Below are 19,575 nucleotides of genomic sequence, written 5' to 3'. Positions count from 1 at the left end.
AACTGTCATACCCCATCAGAACACGAAATGTATAAGCTTGTTTAACTCCAATTTGTGTAAACCATGTTAATGTTTAGCCTCAACATGGTTAAAACTATACTTCTGACATGGCTGGTCAGCATCTTTAGCTCTGAATTTGAGCGTGGTTAAGGATTCTAGCTTTAACTACTTTTTCATAATATCAAGTATAGATGCACTTATTATACTGTGAAACTTGAAAAGACGAGGCAGAACCAATGTTGATTTTTTTGTGGACGGAACGGTCTCTTATGCTAGTGCACAAGTCTAGGGGGACATATTTTGCAGACGGACAAACATGAGCGTTCAAGCAACCAGACGTCTGGTAAGCTGGCATCTACTTTTTACTATTTCTAAGAATTTTGTGCTGATGTAATGTAAATCTTAATTATGATGAATTAACGGAGGTCTATATTTTTAACCGTAGTAACACTTTCACCGTTTGATAACGGGTTTGAGCAGCTATACTACTAAGTTAGCTTGATAGCTAGCATGCTTGATAGTTGGCTAGGTCAAGTAATGTATTTTGACACCACAGGTTTGAATGCCTGACCTGATAGTCCTTGTCTGAACAATATGCTACAAAGTGAACCACCGAGCTACCATTTTCATTTCCAGCTACACATCTGCTACTTTACCATGTTTATTTCTGCAGGTTCTACAATGGACCCTGAGAAATGCAACCTGCCCAGTCCTGAACCTAAGAACCATCCTTGGGAGTGACAATGTACGACAACGAGGTTTCATGACATGCAGACTCCTCTGTTCCACCCACAACCAGACTAGCACCCTGCATCAACATACAGACCTGTCACAGCTCCAACTGCAGCCGGGCAGGGAGCTATCCATACGGGCTCTACTTGACATGGGCTTCACAGACACGCAGGCAGATCAACTCTTAGAGGCAGCAAACAAGGGTCGAGGGGGGCAGAGTGAACATGCCTCTTCCACACTCATGGCTCTGTTCGTCCTGGGCCTCAACCCATCTAGTGTGCTGAAAGTCCTGGAGAAGTGTCCAGAGTTGTTTTACGTAAAGGGCACTCAGCTGCAGCAACGTATGGACAACCTGAGGAGACTAGGGCTGCTTGAAGGTGAGAGGATCAACCTGTGTTGGCACTCTATTCTCATAGGTTGTACAGTGTAATTTATCATTTGATGGTCAGAGCCAGTGAATTACACTTTGCATAACTGACGTAAGTGATTGTTATTAAATATATATGTATGTGTGTTTTTTTGGAATATCTACAATATTCACAAAGGTATTGTATTAGTGGAAGCTGCTGAGGGGAGGACGGCTCATAACAATAGCTGGAATGGTATCAAACCAATGTTTTGGACTCCATTCCAGCCATTATTATGAGTCGACCTCCCCTCAGCAGCCTCCACTGCATTGGATGTGTATGTGCATAACATCTTCCACCCATTTGCCATGGATGCTCTGTAACCCCTGTTTGTCTCTTTACAGGAAGTCTGCAGCGGGTGGTGAGCCACTACCCCCAGATCCTGACCCTGCCTTTGAGGAGGGTGAACACAGTGGCCAGGTTCCTCAGGGAGAAGTGTGCCTTCACTGTCCAGCAGGCCACTGACATCATCAGAGACTCTCCAGCCGTGGTGCAGGATGACCTGGGACAGCTGGAGTACAAGTTCCAGGTCAGAGGTCACACTCACTGAGAGTTATATGATGATTCTCAATCTAATATCCTTGATGAACTGCGTTCCTCTCGCCCCATTCTCAAAACCCATTGGATGAGGTCAGAGCGGAGGGACTCACTCTTCCAATGGATGTGGTTGATACCAAAATATTGGGCCGGGGCAATAGCATTTTCGCAATACTCGTTAGTATCGGGGCAAAGAAACAAAACCCGAAACACATTTAACTGCTTTAGGAAAACAGCCCTGATGTTGAAAACAAACATTATGTTGTCATCCAGAGTCACATACAGTGCCATGCGAAAGTATTCGGCCCCCTTGAACTTTGCAACCTTTTGCCACATTTCAGGCTTCAAACATAAAGATATAAAACTGTATTTTTTTGTGAAGAATCAACAACAAGTGGGACACAATCATGAAGTGGAACGACATTTATTGGATATTTCAAACGTTTTTAACAAATCAAAAACTGAAAAATTGGGCGTGCAAAATTATTCAGCCCCCTTAAGTTAATACTTTGTAGCGCCACCTTTTGCTGCGATTACAGCTGTAAATCGCTTGTGGTATGTCTATCAGTTTTGCACATCGAGAGACTGAAATTTTTTCCCATTCCTCCTTGCAAAACAGCTCGAGCTCAGTGAGGTTGGATGGAGAGCATTTGTGAACAGCAGTTTTCAGTTCTTTCCACAGATTCTCGATTGGATTCAGGTCTGGACTTTGACTTGGCCATTCTAACACCTGGATATGTTTATTTTTTAACCATTCCATTGTAGATTTTGCTTTATGTTTTGGATCATTGTCTTGTTGGAAGACAAATCTCCGTCCCAGTCTCAGGTCTTTTGCAGACTCCATCAGGTTTTCTTCCAGAATGGTCCTGTATTTGGCTCCATCCATCTTCCCATCAATTTTAACCATCTTCCCTGTCCCTGCTGAAGAAAAGCAGGCCCAAACCATGATGCTGCCACCACCATGTTTGACAGTGGGGATGGTGTGTTCAGGGTGATGAGCTGTGTTGCTTTTACGCCAAACATAACGTTTTGCATTGTTGCCAAAAAGTTCAATTTTGGTTTCATCTGACCAGAGCACCTTCCACATGTTTGGTGTGTCTCCCAGATGGCTTGTGGCAAACTTTAAACAACACTTTTTATGGATATCTTTAAGAAATGGCTTTCTTCTTGCCACTCTTCCATAAAGGCCAGATTTGTGCAATATACGACTGATTGTTGTCCTATGGACAGAGTCTCCCACCTCAGCTGTAGATCTCTGCAGTTCATCCAGAGTGATCATGGGCCTCTTGGCTGCATCTCTGATCAGTCTTCTCCTTGTATGAGCTGAAAGTTTAGAGGAACGGCCAGGTCTTGGTAGATTTGCAGTGGTCTGATACTCCTTCCATTTCAATATTATCGCTTGCACAGTGCTCCTTGGGATGTTTAAAGCTTGGGAAATCTTTTTGTATCCAAATCTGGCTTTAAACTTCTTCACAACAGTATCTCGGACCTGCCTGGTGTGTTCCTTGTTCTTCATGATGCTCTCTGCGCTTTTAACGGACATCTGAGACTATCACAGTGCAGGTGCATTTATACGGAGACTTGATTACACACAGGTGGATTGTATTTATCATCATTAGTCATTTAGGTCAACATTGGATCATTCAGAGATCCTCACTAAACTTCTGGAGAGAGTTTGCTGCACTGAAAGTAAAGGGGCTGAATAATTTTGCACGCCCAATTTTTCAGTTTTTGATTTGTTAAAAAAGTTCGAAATATCCAATAAATGTCGTTCCACTTTATGATTGTGTCCCACTTGTTGTTGATTCTTCACAAAAAATACAGTTTTATATCTTTATGTTTGAAGCCTGAAATGTGGCAAAAGGTCGCAAAGTTCAAGGGGGCCGAATACTTTCGCAAGGCACTGTATATTCAGTTTCCAGGCTACAGCACACAATATTTTACATACAGCAGTGTCGTGACGTGGCTATCGTTAATGGACGGTTATTTTATGAAATCAATTAACTATGTTGAATTATTACGTGATTAAATGGTTCATGTAACTCATTAGCAATCTTGAAAGTTTTTTAACAAGTTACCGTTTCCCAAATTAACTCAAGAATAAATGCTAACATATCATTATATTAGTCATCCATTAATTATTATTACCTCATATCAGTCTCATTCTGAACGTCGTTGACTTAAAATTTGCACGAACCCTAGTCTAAATGATGATTCAGCGATACACAAATTGGCTTCATTGTTTATTTACAAAATAATCACACAGAATTACATAAACAGATAATAATAGATAGATAATACGTTGATTACAAACATAATGCAAGGAAAAGTCCCTAGTGGACTGACGGCTTGTTACACAATGAAAGGGGTGGGGAAAGAAAGAGCGGGAAGAGAGACCAAGGAATTCAACTATCGTACATACAGTTACATACAGTTGAATAATATGCTCATGGGAATGTGAATAGTTTGAACATGAACGACCGCTCATTCGAAAAGAATTGCAATGTATTTATTTACGCCAAGATTCCTGTCTGTCGTCTCTGAAACCACTTGATCCGTCCGTGACGAATAGTTCAACAAATTCTCTGGTTGTGTAAGTCTCTGGTTGTCCACCAGAGGTCACAGTGTCCTCAGTTGTAGTAGTAGGCTTTCTTTATTCTGGAAGTGTTTGTTAGAATGAATACATCAGACGTTCCAGTGGTCGTTTTGATAAGATCTTCCTGGTGTCTTTGGTCAAAGTTCTAGACTACTTTACATGCAGAGCTGCAGGCGGCGCGTGTCTTAGTCTAGTCTTCTTCACTCGTCGAGTTTCAGAGGGGTCTTGTAGTTTTAGACCATTTGTCAAGTATTCAGCTCGCTCTGCACGTATACTGGTCTAGCAGTTTTGAACCAATTTACACACCAGTAGCAACCTGGCAATGTACTGGTGTAATGTAAATTTCATTAGGAGTCCTTTTATGCACTTGCCTTGGAGGGCGGTTCCATCATGTTGCCACAATGTTTGTGCTCACGTGGGCGCTTGGTTATGACTTGGCAAAAGTTTCTTAGGAAAAACAATTATCCCTTTTAGAAGGCTTTAAATCATATTTCATCTTCTCACAAATAGTTTCATATTTAATCATATAAGTTCCAAAACATTTAGATGTAAATCTGATAACTGGGTTCGTATACATTTGTACAGTTATTGTTATTTAGTTATACCGTCCTTAATGATATCACAAAACAACAACTAATTTGACATGATTGTTGTTTGGAGCCCCACCAACCATTTCCCACATTATTTACGTTAGAAATATTGTTTCCATCCTTTTGATGTTAAAGTATTGCAAGGTCTCTCTCTGTTGTAACACCCAGACATTCCATTCTCCAAACTGCAAAGGGCCAGAGAGAGAAAGTTTACAACCCCCCCAACCCCCCCCCCCCCCTCTGGTGGGGGGGGGGGGGGTTGCTCTCTGTGATCCTCACCCAGGAGGGAAAGTCGTGACAGCAGGTTTTTAGAGTTTGGCTTCATGTTTTCAATTCTGCAGTGGTGTAAAGTACTTAAATACAAATATTTTAAGGTACTACTTAAGTAGTTTTTTGGGGTATCTATACTTTACTATTTATATTTTTGACAACTTTTATTTCACTACATTCCTAAATAAAATGATGTACTTTTTACTCCATACATTTTTCCTGACACCCAAAAGTACTTTTACATTTTGAACACTACCAGGACAGGAAAATGGCCTAATTCACACACTTATCAACAGAAAATCCCTGGTCATCCCTACTGCCTCTGATTTGGCGGTCTCACTAAGCACATGCTTTGTTTGTAAATTATATCTTAGTGTTGGAGCGTGCCCCTCGCTATCTGTAAATAAAATGTAAAAAACAAGATAATGACGCTGTAAGAAATGTACAATTATTTATACTTTTACTTTTGATACTGAAGTATATTTTAGCAATTATATTTACTTTTGATACTTTTAGACTTTTACTCAAGTAGTATTTCACTGGGTGACGTTCACTTTTGAGTCATTTTCTATTAAGGTATCTTTTTACTTTTACTCAAGTATGACAATTGGGTACTTTTTACACCACTGTATTTTTTTGCCATGGTAAAATACGATTCTCAATGCAAAGTTCCCTATTGGTTCAGTAAAGAAATGAAAGCTCCAGCTACAAGAGAACTTCAACAGGTTGGCTGATCATTAAGCATATGTTTTTAAGTATGTTGGTCCTTTATGTCGAATATATCACACTAGTTTTCTTTGTGTTCTTACACCTTTTTCCCCCCCATCCCTCTCGGCAGTACACTTACTTCCGCATGGGGGTCAAGCAGGCGGAGATGGTGAAGTCCAAGCTGTTCCGTGTCACCCTGGAGGAAGTACGCTGCAGACACAGTTTCCTGGAGCGCAGGGGGCTGTACCAGACCCCAGACAAGAAGGGCCAGACTCTCATAGTCAACCCCAAACTCAAAGACATCCTAGCCGTCGCCGAGGAAACTTACCTCGCTGACATCGCCATGGCAACACGGGAGGAGTTTAAGGTGTTTCAGAAGATGATGGCGAGAGAATGGCAGGAGGAGGATGAGGAGCAGGATAGGGACATGGGAGCTGACAGTGATGATGACGATGAAGAGGAAGACGAAGATGAGGAAGACATGAAAAGTGGCTATAGGCAGAGGAGAAAGAAATGAGGCTAAAGACTGGGAGGAACCGGTGATATCTGAAACAGAATGGATATTTAAAATGATCTAGCTATTTATCACTTGAAAAAAATGAAATAAAGTATTTCCATTTTGATTGCTGGCCTTTGCTTGACTATTTTTGACTGTTATTGAGCTGTTGTATGAACATTTAGTAAAATGGTGTCTGCCATCAGTGACTGTCCGCTCATTGAACAAACACACAATTGTAAAAACCCATGAACATGTTCTGTTGGGATGGCAACAACTTTCATCTCATTCTCAAAACTGCACCTGACTGCCCATTTGTGTATTTACCTGTCCAGGTATCCATGGCAACACTAGGGTAAAGTGAAGTGGACACTTTGAGGCCAGCACCATAGTGCTCCCCGTCAGGGTTGGTCTGTCCCCAGCACCATAGTGCTCCCTGTCAGGGTTGGTCTGCCCCCAGCACCATAGTGTTCTCTGTCAGGGTTGGTCTGCCCCCAGCACCATAGTGTTCCCTGTCAGGGTTGGTCTGTTCCCAGCACCATAGTGTTCCCTGTCAGGGTTGGTCTGTTCCCAGCACCATAGTGTTCCCTGTCAGGGTTGGTCTGTACCCAGCACCATAGTGTTCCCTGTCAGGGTTGGTCTGTCCCCAACACCATAGTGTTCCCTGTCAGGGTTGGTCCCAGCACCATAGTGTTCCCTGTCAGGGTTGGCCCCAGCACCATAGTGTTCCCTGTCAGGGTTGGCCACAGCACCATAGTGTTCCCTGTCAGGGTTGGCCCCAGCACCATAGTGTTCCCTGTCAGGGTTGGCCCCAGCACCATAGTGTTCCCTGTCAGGGTTGGCCCCAGCACCATAGTGTTCCCTGTCAGGGTTGGCCTGGCCCCAGGCAGCATATGGCGGCTTAGTCATTAGTCTGTCCCATCCGGATATGAGATCAGATGATGTCAACACCAGGAGGGCTAATGGATAAGAACACTCTGAACTGGCATGGCTTACACCTACACTGTTAGTTTAGTCCCAACTGTCTGGTTGAGAGGGGGAGAGTGATCCTATTCACTGATGATCTATGGCTGCATTTCCTTCCACAAAGTTGTTTCCCCTCCCCTCTTTGACCTTGCTAAACCTTATAGGGTTTTATGGGTGAAAGCAATATGGTGGAAACTGAAAGTGGCACTGTTGACTTACACCAACCATGTTTCTCAGATCTGTGATGGGGAGTAAGGCAGGAGTGGAGGATACATAGTTTCCTGGAATGAGACGCAGCCCGTGTCTCTGTGAAACAGCTAAGTGGCCCTGTCTTTATACATCCCTGTGTTATGTTCTATGAGTCAACAGACAGTGCATCAGGGCTGATAAGGCAAGTGGTGCAGTCAGTCAGTCGCTGGATCATTGATTTATAGAAGCATTAAGACTAATGGATGAATGCCAGCCATTACTTTGAAAATTAGGTAAGAAAATCACTTCTGACTTTTATTTATTGTTGACGGGAACTGGTTCCATTAATGAAACGTTGCCTTTGGTTGATCGATACGCTTGTCGATAGGTGTAAGTCTGTAAACTTGACTGGGTTTGGTTGATCGATACGCTTGTTGATAGGTGTAGGTGTGTCTAAACTTGACTGGCTTTTACCTTTTGTGTTCATGTTCTAGACAAGGGAGAAAAGTTGATGCACCACATTTGTTTTGTAATGACAGTTTATTGATTAAAACTGCATTGATTAAGAAGCTAAAGCACGAAGTCTGATGTGACAAAGTCAAAATCATCATTTATATTAATGGTTAGATCATTTATCACTAAATAATGATCAATAGAAAGGTGTGAACTGATCAGCTATTTTAAATAGATTGCTATATCATTCAAAATGTATATATTCTTTTTATGACTGTCAGCTATGAGTTGAGTAATAGTGGATGTTTAGCAGCCATACCACCCTGAATGTCTCTTGATCTATCTGAAGCTAAACAGGGTAGGCGCTGGATGGGAGAACAGATGATGTAGCCTAAATGAGAACGTCTTTGGGAGTAGCCATGCTGATGGTACTCTGCGCGCTGGTTTCGGGAGTGAAGGTCATGGCGTATTGCTGTGCTGACACACTAACGGGTGGTGGAAACGTACCTTGTTAATTAACATAGTAACTGTGTATTTAGACACCTAAGTTCACAGACATGGCTGTGATTATGACACTGTGGTTTCGAATTTGAATTCATGCGAGATTAATCTTGTCGTTCATTTAAATATCTTGTGTAAATTGCAAAGCAGATGACATCTACGCTCTGCCTGAGTGAGCGAGCGAGCGAGAGAGGGAGGGAGTGCAGATGACTTTCCATTGAAATAATATTAGCTATCTGCTATATTGAAGAATGTTTACCTAATAACTTCAAATAAACTAGTTTGCTGAAGCCTCTCCATCACAGTACCTGTGTCCATATAATGCAGAGATAAGCTCCTTCAGATGAACACCGCTGTTTGTTTTAATCAGTCTGTTAATTAAGGTCCACGCTGACAGTCGTATAGAGGGTCAAATGGGTTTGAAATCTCTCCGTCTTACTGTAATATAACATCTAGGCTTTCCTAGACAGCCGAAAAGAATGAGATTAAGCATATTTTTTAAAATTTTATTTAACCTTTATTTAACTAGGCAAGTCAGTTAACAGCAAATTCTTATTTACAATGAATGCCAAGGAACAGTGCTTGTTCAGGGGCAGAACGACAGATTTTTACCTTGTTCAGCTCGGTGGATTCGAACTAGCAACCTTTCGGATATCTAGATACATCAATTGTATACCCTTCATAATAAAATGTATTAGGTTCTAAATCACTGGTAAAAAGCTAGGCCCGCTCTAACTTTAGATTATGTTTTTTACCATTGTTTCAGTCCATCTGATTTCCCACAGAAAGAGGACCATCTTTAGGAAAGGCGTCCTGCACCTGTCCACAGAGTTACAATACTGTCTGTTTTAATCCACAGAAAACAAACAAAGGACCACCTTCACTTCAGATGCCCTGTCCAGGGCCGTATTTACTTGGCACCAAACGGAGGAGAACGAACTGAAACAGGGAGGGACGACCTGATCTTGTCCATTAAGTAACGCTTGTTTTCGTTCTCCATTGCAAAACGTTTTGCTACACTGTGCAGTAATGAATACGACCCAGCATCTAACCACACAGTTCCAGATGGTTCTATCAGAGAACATGGCAGCCATGGCCAACAGTTCACACCAGTGGTATGACAGTCTGCAGCGCTGGCACCTGGAGCTCTTCCTGATCCCCGCCTCCCTCCTCACCCTGGCCACCCTGCTGGCCAACCCCATCCTCCTGGCCTGCATCCTCTTCTCCCGTTCCCTGCGCCAGGAGACCCGCTACCTCCTCCTGGCCAACACCCTGGCCGCAGACATGCTCTTCCTCTCCCTCAACCTTGTCACTGTAGTCTGTAATACTTTGGGGGTAGCCATGCTGAGGGTACTCTGTGAGCTGGTTTCGGCAGTGACCGCTGTGGCGTATTGCTGCGCTGTGCTGACCGTCACACTAAAGGTGGTGGATACATACGTGGCGGTACGTTGGCCCCTCCACTACCACGACCTGCTCCCCCCGGCCCGTACCCGAAAGATCCTAGTCGGGGTCTGGCTGTTAGCCGCCATGTACCCCCTCTCCCTGGTCATCGTCATGGAGGTGATGGAGGACAATGCCCCACAGAGGTCAGAGGTGTGTCTCATTCTCATCTCCATAGGCAAGATGGGCAGCGAGATGATGGTGGGTGTTCACATCTACTTCACCATGGGAGCCGTTGTCTGCACCCTGCTCATCCTGTATTGTTACGGCCGTCTCTACTGGGTCACCAAGACCCAGGGCATCTGGCAGAGCCGCTACTCCCGAGCCCGGGTAACCCTCTTGGCCCACGGGGTTCTGCTCCTGCTCTACTTCAGCCCGGGCCTGGTCTTCACTGTGGAGCTGGTTCTGTACCAGCGCCAGGAGGTCAGCCAGGATATCCGCGTGTGGATCAACACTGTCAATATGTGTATGCTGATGCTACTGCCCAGGGCCTGTGCTCCCTACCTGTATGGTCTGTGGTATAGGGATATCTCTGATACTCTGCTGGCGGTGCTGCACCGACGCAGGAGGCTTAGTCAGGTCACTGTGGCCTAGAAATAAAGACCCACACACTCTCACAACCCCATAAAGAGAAAGTAGCGGGCCAAGGGTTTGTTTAATAGAGACTCTTGTGAGAGTGCCCAGCCTAAAGCATTGGTCCACAAATATTTTTACCTAACGAAGCCCACTATGTTCTCTTGTGACCCACGGTTTGCCATGTGCAAAATCATTCTCCAACCCCAAAGCTGCCTTGAAAAGACCATCACTTTTTAAAGAGGAAAAACAACATTAATTGCTTAACTTTTTAACCTTTTTTCATTAAATTGGTACTATCGCCAAGCTATTTCTGTGTCTTAGCCGATAACACTAGCCCTTCGCTATTCCATGTGTCAATGCAGATACAGTGAGCTCAAAGTGTTGGGACAGTGACACATTTGTTGTTGTTTTGGCTCTGAAATAATACAATGACTGAGGTTAAAGTGCAGACTGTCAACTTTAATTTGAGAGTATTTTCATCCATACTGGGTGAGCCGTTTAACATTACAGCACTTTTTATACATAGTCCCCCCCCCCCCCCCCCCCCCTTTTAGGGGACCAAAAGTATTGGGACAAGTTCACTTATGTGTATTAAAGTAGTACAAAGTTAAGTATTTGGTCCCATATTCACAGCACGCAATTATTACATCAAACTTGTGACTCTACAAACTTGTTGGATGCGTTTGCTGTTTGTTTTGGGTGTGTTTCAGATTATTTTGTACCCAAATAGAAATGAATGGTAAATAATGTATTGTGTCAGTTTGGAGTTACTTTTATTGTAAATAAGAATATAGTATGTTTCTAAACACTTCTACATTAATGTGGATGCTACCATGGTTACAGATAATCCTGAATGAATCCTGAATAATGATGAGTGAACATGTTACAGAAGCACAAATATCATATCCCCCCTAAATAAAATGCAAACCTCCCCCGTTATTTTTAATGGAGAGAGATTAGCATTTCTTGGGGCCATGATGTTTGTTTTATATGTTGTTCTGGAATGTCTGTCCTAGTATCTCCCCAAATAATGAAAGGTCATTGGCAGGTTCAGTGCCTCTTATTTCCACATACCATATTCCTCTCGTTATGTGGAGACTTTAAAATGGTTGGTTTTGTCGGGTGTCTACTTTGAGAAGGTTCTTGTTATTGTTGCTTTGCCATATACTCTTAAAGCAGCTGGGACTGTTTCATGCACTGAACATTGAGCTTGTTTAAAAACAATGTAGGTGGGGTTGAATCAATTCTACATAACCCAAATGCAACCTACACGATCGTCACACATTAAATGATGTCAACAAGCTACATAAGCACCTAACAGCTGGGGTTTTATGACCGTAATATTATGGCAAAGTAGCATTTCTGTCCATTTGCCTCTAAAGACTTGTTTGCCCTTATCTGGGTGTCCAAGGAGACCAATAACAAACGGATCTGTGGATTGCCTAATGGAAGACTTCACACTCAGTGGCATCACCTCTAATGGCCTGATAGAAAAGAAAAACACTATCTCCTCAAACTCATTGTTGACACAGTCGGTCGGGTATGGTGGACACTGGGCAAAGAAGAGGGAGACGGCACGTTGGCTCTGTAGAGATGGCCGCTGAAGAGAACCAAGTGGTCCTGTCTCTCCTCTGTGCCTTTGGAACCTGGTACAACAGCTCTGGCCACGCTGAGAGACATAGCAGAATCTCCTCTGAGACCAGCGGCAACACCTCAGACACGACAAACACGACTACCAACTCCTTCCAGAGACAGGTGGAGCTGTTCACCCGCGAGTGGCACGTCTTCCTGCCTCCGCGCCAATCCAGGGCCATGCATGTTTGCCCCATCCTGGGCTTCCTCGCGGTTTCTCTGGTGATTCCTGTCATCCTCACCCGAATCCTGACCAGGTGAGTCACCCCAAATCCAAAATTGTCCCTTAGATCAGATGCATGAGTGTGGTGGTGTGTAGACCTGATAGATAGGTGTGGTGATGTGTAGACCTGTTAGATAGGTGTGGTGATGTGTAGACCTGATAGATAGGTGTGGTGGTGTGGTGATGTGTAGACCTGATATATAGGTGTGGTGGTGTGTAGACCTGATAGATAGGTGTGTTGGTGTGTAGACCTGATAGATAGGTGTGGTGGTGTGTCGACCTGATAGATAGGTGTGGTGGTGTGTAGACCTGATAGATAGGTGTGGTGGTGTGTCGACCTGATAGGTAGGTGTGGTGGTGTGTCGACCTGATAGATAGGTGTGGTGATGTGTAGACCTGATAGATAGGTGTGGTGATGTGTAGACCTGATAGATAGGTGTGGTGGTGTGTAGACCTGATAGATAGGTGTGTTGGTGTGTAGACCTGATAGATAGGTGTGGTGGTGTGTCGACCTGATAGATAGGTGTGGTGATGTGTAGACCTGATAGATAGATAGGTGTGGTGATGTGTAGACCTGATAGATAGGTGTGTTGGTGTGTAGACCTGATAGATAGGTGTGGTGGTGTTGTGTAGACCTGATAGATAGATAGGTGTGGTGATGTGTAGACCTGATGGGTAGGTGTGGTGGTGTGTAGACCTGATAGATAGGTGTGGTGGTGTGTAGACCTGATAGATAGGTGTGGTGGTGTGTAGACCTGATAGATAGGTGTGGTGATGTGTAGACCTGATAGATAGAAGTGGTGGTGTGGTGATGTGTAGACCTGATAGATAGGTGTGGTGGTGTGTAGACCTGATAGATAGGTGTGGTGGTGTGTAGACCTGATAGATAGGTGTGTAGACCTGATAGATAGGTGTGGTGGTGTATAGACCTGTTAGATAGGTGTGGTGGTGTGTAGACCTGTTAGATAGGTGTGGTGGTGTGTAGACCTGATAGATAGGTGTGTTGGTGTGTAGACCTGATAGATAGGTGTGGTGATGTGTAGACCTGATAGATAGGTGTGGTGATGTGTAGACCTGATAGATAGGTGTGGTGGTGTGTAGACCTGTTAGATAGGTGTGGTGGTGTATAGACCTGTTAGATAGGTGTTGTGGTGTGTAGACCTGTTAGATAGGTGTGGTGGTGTATAGACCTGTTAGATAGGTGTGGTGGTGTGTAGACCTGTTACATATGTGTGGTGGTGTGTAGACCTGTTAGATAGGTGTGGTGGTGTGTAGACCTGTTAGATAGGTGTGGTAATGCTACTGTTTTAACCAATGCTTTCAGATCTACTTAAGCACATAAGGGTTAGGGTACGTGTCAACCTCATTCCACGGAGGGCCGAGTGTCTGCAGGGTTTCGTTCCTCCCTTGTACTTGATTGATGAATTAAGGTCACTAATTAGTAAGGAACTCGCCTCACATGGTTGTCTAGATCTTTATTGAAAAGGAAAACCAAAAACCTGCCGACACCCTGGATTTGAAACCCCTGGGTTAGGGTTAGGGGTTAGGGTAAAGTTGATTTGGAATTAGGGTTAGGGTTAGGGTTAGGGTAAAGTTGATTTGGAATTAGGGTTAGGGTAAAGTTGATTTGGAATTAGGGTTAGGGTTAGGGTAAAGTTGATTTGGAATTAGGGTTAGGGTTAGGGTTAGGGTAAAGTTGATTTGGAATTAGGCATATGTAGCATTCATCATTCTCCTCCTTCCCCCCCTCCCCCTCCTCCTCCCCCCTCCTCCTCCTCCTTCCCCCCTCCTCCTCCTCCTTCCCCCCCTCCACCTCCTCCTCCTCCTTCCCCCCCTCCACCTCCCCCTTCCCCCCCACCTCCCCCCCCACCTCCTCCTCCTCCCCCCCACCTCCTCCCCCCCACCTCCTCCTCCCCCCACCTCCTCCTCCTCCTTCCCCCCACCCCCTCCTCCTCTTCCCCCCACCCCCTCCTCCTCATCCCCCCACCTCCTCTTCCTCACCCCCCCACCTCCTCTTCCCCCCACCTCCTCTTCCTCTTCCCCCCACCTCCTCTTCCTCCTCTCCCCCTCTGCCACCTCCTCTCACCCCCCGCCACCACCTCCTCCTCATTCCTCCCCTCCTCATCCTCCTCTTCCCCCCCCCCCCCCACCACCTCCTCCTCATTCCTCCCCTCCTCATCCTCCCCTCCTCCTCCTAGCCCCTGGATGCGCCAGGAGACCCGCTACCTCCTCCTAGCCAATGCGTTGCTAAGCGACATGCTGTTCGTGTCGCTGTACATGGTGAGTGCCTGTCTGAATGCGACGGGCGTACTGATGTCAGAGTGGGCGTGCTCTACCATCCTCTTCCTGCTGGGGTTGCTGTACTGCGCTGGGATCTTCAGTACCAAGGCCATGGTGCTGGACACCTCACTGGCTGTGATGGCTCCACTTCGATACTATGCCCTGTGGCCCGTCTCCAGGTAATGGGAACACGGGCTGGGAGACTTATCAGTACTTCTTATGACTTCACTGTATGATGTAATAATGGATGGAGTTTAGAGAAACTGTTATTTATCTTCCATCTTTCCTCCACTTCTTCACCGGTTGCCCTTTTCATGTGGAAACAGGTCACAAATCTTGCTGCTGTGCCAAAGCAAGTGAAATGGATAAACAAAAGTGAAATAAACAAAAAGTGAACAGTAAATATTACGCTCACACAAGAATAGACATTTCAAGTGTCATATTATGTCTATATACAGTGTGGTAACGATGTGCAAATAAAGTTACTTTTTTTTTTAAAGGAAAGTAAATCAACAGAAATATTTACAATGGTTTTCGTTCTTCACTCGTTGCCCTTTTCTGGTGGCAACACATCTGAAACCTTGCTGCTGTGATGGCACACTGGTATTTCACCCAGTAGATATGGGAGTTTATCAATATTTTCACATTCTTTTGGGGTCTGTGTAATCTGAGGGAAATATGAGTCTCTAATATGGTCATACATTTGGCAGGAGGTTAGGAAGTACAGCTCAGTTTCCACCTCATTTTGTGTCTCTCCCTCCCCCTCTCCCTCCCCCTCTCTCTCCCTCCCCCTCTCTCTCTCTCCCCCTCCTCTCTCTCTCTCTCTCTCCCTCCCTCCCTCCCCCTCTCTATCTCTCTCCCCCCTCTCTCTCTCTCCCCTCTCTCTCCCTTTCTCTCCCCCCTCTCTCTCTCCCAACTCTCTCCCCCTCTCTCACCCCCCCTCTCTCTCTCCCAACTCTCTCCCCCTCTGTCACCCCCCCTCTCTCTCTTCCAACTCTCTCCCCCTCTCTCTCTTCCAACTCTCTCCCCCTCTCTCACCCCCCCTCTCTCTCTCCCCTCTCTCTCTCCCCCCTCTCTCCCCCTCTCTTTCTCTCTCCCCCCTCTCTCTCTCTCTCTCCCCCCTCTCTCTCTCTCTCCCCCCTCTCTCTCTCTCTCTCTCCCCCCCTCTCTCTCTCCCCCCCTCACTCTCGCTCCCCCCCTCTCTCTCCCCCTCTCTCACCCCCCCTCTCTCTCTCCCCTCTCTCTCTCCCCCCTCTCTCCCCCTCTCTTTCTCTCTCCCCCCTCTCTCTCTCTCTCTCCCCCCTCTCTCTCTCTCTCCCCCCTCTCTCTCTCTCTCTCTCCCCCCCTCTCTCTCTCCCCCCCTCACTCTCGCTCCCCCCCTCTCTCTCCCCCCACTCTCGCTCCCCCCCTCTCTCTCCCCCCACTCTCACTCTCGCTCCCCCCCTCTCTCTCCCCCCTCTCTCTCCCCCCCCTCTCTCCCCCCCTCTCTCTCTCCCCCCTCTCTCTCTACCCCCCTCTCTCTCCCTTTCTCTCCCCCCTCTCTCACTCCCAACTCTCTCCCCCTCTCTCACCCCCCCTCTCTCTCTCCCCTCTCTCTCTCCCCCCTCTCTCTCTCTCCCCCCCTCTCTCTCTCCCCCCTCTCTCTCTCCCCCTCTCTTTCTCTCTCCCCCCTCTCTTTCTCTCTCCCCCCTCTCTTTCTCTCTCCCCCCTCTCTCTCTCTCCCCCCTCTCTCTCTCCTCTCTCTCTCCCCCCTCTCTCTCTCCTCTCTCTCTCCCCCCTCTCTCTCTCTCTCTCTCCCCCCCTCTCTCTGTCTCTGTGTGTGTGTGTAGGACGAGGAGGGCGATCGCTGGTATCTGGGCTGTGTCTATTTTCTTACCAGCAGCATCTGTAGGGGTGCTTGTGTGGTACCACTCTACTGGACCCTGTTCCCTACACATTTGCTCCCTGCCCCTCCTGCTGGTCCTCACCGTCAGCCAGTCCACTCCCATGCAGGTGGCTCTCAGTCAATCAAATAACCAAGCAATCGCAATGGAGATTACTGTGTAAACCAAGGATAGGCAACCCTGGTCCTGCAGTGCTTCATGTTTTTAAACCGAACTGGAAGACCAGGTGTGTTGAATTTAGGCAATTCCAGATCAATTAGCTCAGTTGGTGTGGTGCGAAGTTGGAACAAACTCATGCAGTACCTGCAGCACTATAGGGACAGGGTTGTCTGCATCTGGTGTAAACCTAAACAATAATTATATTCAAGAGTGAGAAGGTTTATGTATATTACAAAAAATATATTTGTATTTTATTTATTTAACTAGGACTCCCAATCACGGCCGGATGTGATACAGCCTGGATACGAACCAGGGACTGTAGTGTAGTTATTATTTTGGTCTAAGATGTACTTTATGTATTGTAAAGTGAAACCAGTATGTGTTTTTGCATACTACTGGCTTCTGTCTCATTACATTACATTGTAATTCTCAGGTGTCCATGCTGCTGGCAGTCACAGGCGTCCTCCTCATTCTGCTCCTGGTCTTCTCTGGCTATGTCGTTCTGTACTGTCGCACCCGCATGTCTGGCGTGTGGAGAGGTGAACGCTCCTCCCGGGCCAAAGGCACGTTCCTCATCCACTACCTCCACCTCATCCTGTCCTTCCTGCCCATGTTGGTGCTTCTCATCAAGCTACTGCTCTACTGCCACCTTGATGCCCTGGACCTGCGTGCCAACCTGTGGGTGTCCCTGGTGGCGTGTAACATCCTCCTGGTGCTCCCCAAGGCCCTGGCTCCCTACCTGTACGGCCTCAGGTACAGGCACCTGCGTGAGGCCTTGTTTGCCTTTTATGGGCTGAAGCGGCCCACCGCCGTCTCGCCTGTCTTGTGAGAATAAAACAATGAAACATTTTCCTGGACTTATAAGAATATTAGCACAGAAGAAGAATTGAGGAGATGGGTCGGTTGACACACGTTTCACTCTGGTGTTTTCCCCAGCATCAGTATATCTTACAGGAGAATTTTCAATATTAAGAGAAATATCAAGGTCTTGAGTTAAAATGAGGACCCTTTTTCTCCTCATATTTTATTCCAACATGGAGTTGTAAGCCATCAAACACTCTGTCCACTTGTGACAAGCAACCCCATCCCGGGGTTGGTTGTCAGGACAGTGTGGGGTTGGTTGTCAGGACAGTGTGGGGTTGGTTGTCAGGACAGTGTGGGGTTGGTTGTCAGGACAGTGTGGGGTTGGTTGTCAGGACAGTGTGGGGTTGGTTGTCAGGACATTATGGGGTTGGTTGTCAGGACAGTGTGGGGTTGGTTGTCAGGACAGTGTGGGGTTGGTTGCCAGTGCAGTGTGGGGTTGGTTTTCAGGGCAGTGTGGGTTTGGTTGTCAGGACAGTGTGGGTTTGGTTGTCAGGACAGTATGGGGTTGGTTGTCAGGACAGTAATGGGGTTGGTTGTCAGGACAGTAATGGGGTTGGTTGTCAGGACAGTATGGGGTTGGTTGTCAGGACAGTATGGGGTTGGTTGTCAGGACAGTGTGGGGTTGGTTGTCAGGACAGTGTGGGGTTGGTTGTCAGGACAGTGTGGGGTTGGTTGTCAGGACAGTATGGGGTTGGTTGTCAGGGCAGTATGGGGTTGGTTGTCAGTGCAGTGTGGGGTTGGTTGTCAGGACAGTATGGGGTTGGTTGTCAGGACAGTGTGGGGTTGGTTGTCAGGACAGTGTGGGGTTGGTTGTCAGGACAGTGTGGGGTTGGTTGTCAAGACAGTATGGGGTTGGTTGTCAGGACAGTATGGGGTTGGTTGTCAGGACAGTGTGGGGTTGGTTGTCAGGACAGTGTGGGGTTGGTTGTCAGGGCAGTATGGGGTTGGTTGTCAGGACATTATGGGGTTGGTTGTCAGGACAGTGTGGGGTTGGTTGTCAGGACAGTATGGGGTTGGTTGTCAGGACAGTATGGGGTTGGTTGTCAGGACAGTGTGGGGTTGGTTGTCAGGACAGTGTGGGGTTGGTTGTCAGGACAGTATGGGGTTGGTTGTCAGTGCAGTGTGGGGTTGGTTGTCAGTGCAGTGTGGGGTTGGTTGTCAAGACAGTATGGGGTTGGTTGTCAGGACAGTATGGGGTTGGTTGTCAGTGCAGTGTGGGGTTGGTTGTCAGTGCAGTGTGGGGTTGGTTGTCAAGACAGTATGGGGTTGGTTGTCAGGACAGTATGGGGTTGGTTGTCAGGACAGTATGGGGTTGGTTGTCAGGACAGTATGGGGTTGGTTGTCAGTGCAGTGTGGGGTTGGTTGTCAGGACAGTATGGGGTTGGTTGTCAGTGCAGTGTGGGGTTGGTTGTCAGTGCAGTGTGGGGTTGGTTGTCAGTGCAGTGTGGGGTTGGTTGTCAAGACAGTATGGGGTTGGTTGTCAGGACAGTATGGGGTTGGTTGTCAGGACAGTATGGGGTTGGTTGTCAAGACAGTATGGGGTTGGTTGTCAGGACAGTATGGGGTTGGTTGTTAGGACAGTATGGGGTTGGTTGTTAGGACAGTATGGGGTTGGTTGTCAGGACAGTATGGGGTTGGTTGTCAGGACAGTATGGGGTTGGTTGTCAGGACAGTATGGGGTTGGTTGTCAGGACAATATGGGGTTGGTTGTCACAATGTTTGCCTTTTTGTTTTTCAGCATAAATTGAACCAATTTAGAACGGTTTAGAAAAAAAAGTAAATGCTTTCTTTATTGAACAGTATTTCTATCTAATATACTAAAAATAAATAAGTAACAATAAATTGAACGTAGTTTATTTGCTTCACATTGTAGTTCTTACTCCACTCAAATCGTCATATAAATGCTTAATAGAACAATCAGTAGCCATCTGATATTTGGATGAAAATTACATATTTTATTAAAGTGAAAAAAGTAAATCTATAAACTGGAATACTTTTTCAAACAGGAACGTGTGTGTGTGTGTGTGTGTGTGTGTGTGTGTGTTCGTTCATCTGAAGCAATCAAAGATGTCA

The 19,575-nt window shown here is 46.2% G+C and overlaps 3 protein-coding genes and 1 long non-coding RNA gene across 5 annotated transcripts in view; 3 read left to right on the top strand and 1 right to left on the bottom strand.

Moving 5' to 3' along the window:
- Positions 1-19,575, bottom strand: part of LOC149982155 (uncharacterized) — a 472,901-nt gene that overhangs the window by 207,828 nt on the left and 245,498 nt on the right. The window lies entirely within an intron of this gene.
- On the top strand, positions 256-6,463 carry mterf4 (mitochondrial transcription termination factor 4). Its single transcript, XM_021614000.3, has 4 exons — positions 256-343; positions 674-1,109; positions 1,484-1,668; positions 5,971-6,463. Exons 1-4 carry the CDS (start codon positions 317-319, stop codon positions 6,355-6,357), a joined length of 1,035 nt encoding a protein of 344 aa, XP_021469675.1. The 5' UTR covers positions 256-316; the 3' UTR covers positions 6,358-6,463.
- On the top strand, positions 6,861-11,878 carry LOC110530746 (putative G protein-coupled receptor 148). Its single transcript, XM_090182795.1, has one exon. It carries the CDS (start codon positions 9,475-9,477, stop codon positions 10,477-10,479), a length of 1,005 nt encoding a protein of 334 aa, XP_090038921.1. The 5' UTR covers positions 6,861-9,474; the 3' UTR covers positions 10,480-11,878.
- Positions 12,004-17,589, top strand: LOC110530745 (putative G protein-coupled receptor 148). 2 transcript variants are annotated; one of them, XR_016482665.1, is made up of 4 exons: positions 12,004-12,350; positions 14,515-14,775; positions 16,426-16,705; positions 17,072-17,297. XR_016482665.1 is itself a non-coding variant. In XM_036986435.2 (4 exons), exons 1-4 carry the CDS (start codon positions 12,004-12,006, stop codon positions 17,465-17,467), a joined length of 1,167 nt encoding a protein of 388 aa, XP_036842330.2. In that variant the 3' UTR covers positions 17,468-17,589. The 2 variants fall into 2 exon arrangements, 1 of the variants encoding a protein (XP_036842330.2); XM_036986435.2 differs by having other exon boundaries at positions 16,426-16,588; positions 17,072-17,589.

Source organism: Oncorhynchus mykiss, chromosome 8, assembly GCF_057628025.1.
Source record: "Oncorhynchus mykiss isolate SJ-2025 chromosome 8, ASM5762802v1, whole genome shotgun sequence".
Lineage (NCBI taxonomy): Eukaryota > Metazoa > Chordata > Actinopteri > Salmoniformes > Salmonidae > Oncorhynchus > Oncorhynchus mykiss.
Note: the sequence above shows the minus strand (reverse complement) of the source record. Positions and strands in the feature narration are given on the sequence as shown.

Coding starts and splice junctions, on each gene's coding strand:
- LOC110530746 (XM_090182795.1), top strand. CDS start 9,475: ATGAATACGACCCAGCATCTAACCACACAGTTCCAGATGGTTCTATCA.
- LOC110530745 (XM_036986435.2), top strand. CDS start 12,004: ATGGTGGACACTGGGCAAAGAAGAGGGAGACGGCACGTTGGCTCTGTA. Junction 12,351..14,514: donor CTCACCCGAATCCTGACCAG/GTGAGTCACCCC, acceptor TCCTCCTCCTAG/CCCCTGGATGCGCCAGGAGA. Junction 16,589..17,071: donor GCCAGTCCACTCCCATGCAG/GTGGCTCTCAGT, acceptor TGTAATTCTCAG/GTGTCCATGCTGCTGGCAGT.
- mterf4 (XM_021614000.3), top strand. CDS start 317: ATGAGCGTTCAAGCAACCAGACGTCTG. Junction 344..673: donor TTCAAGCAACCAGACGTCTG/GTAAGCTGGCAT, acceptor TTATTTCTGCAG/GTTCTACAATGGACCCTGAG. Junction 1,669..5,970: donor AGCTGGAGTACAAGTTCCAG/GTCAGAGGTCAC, acceptor CCCTCTCGGCAG/TACACTTACTTCCGCATGGG.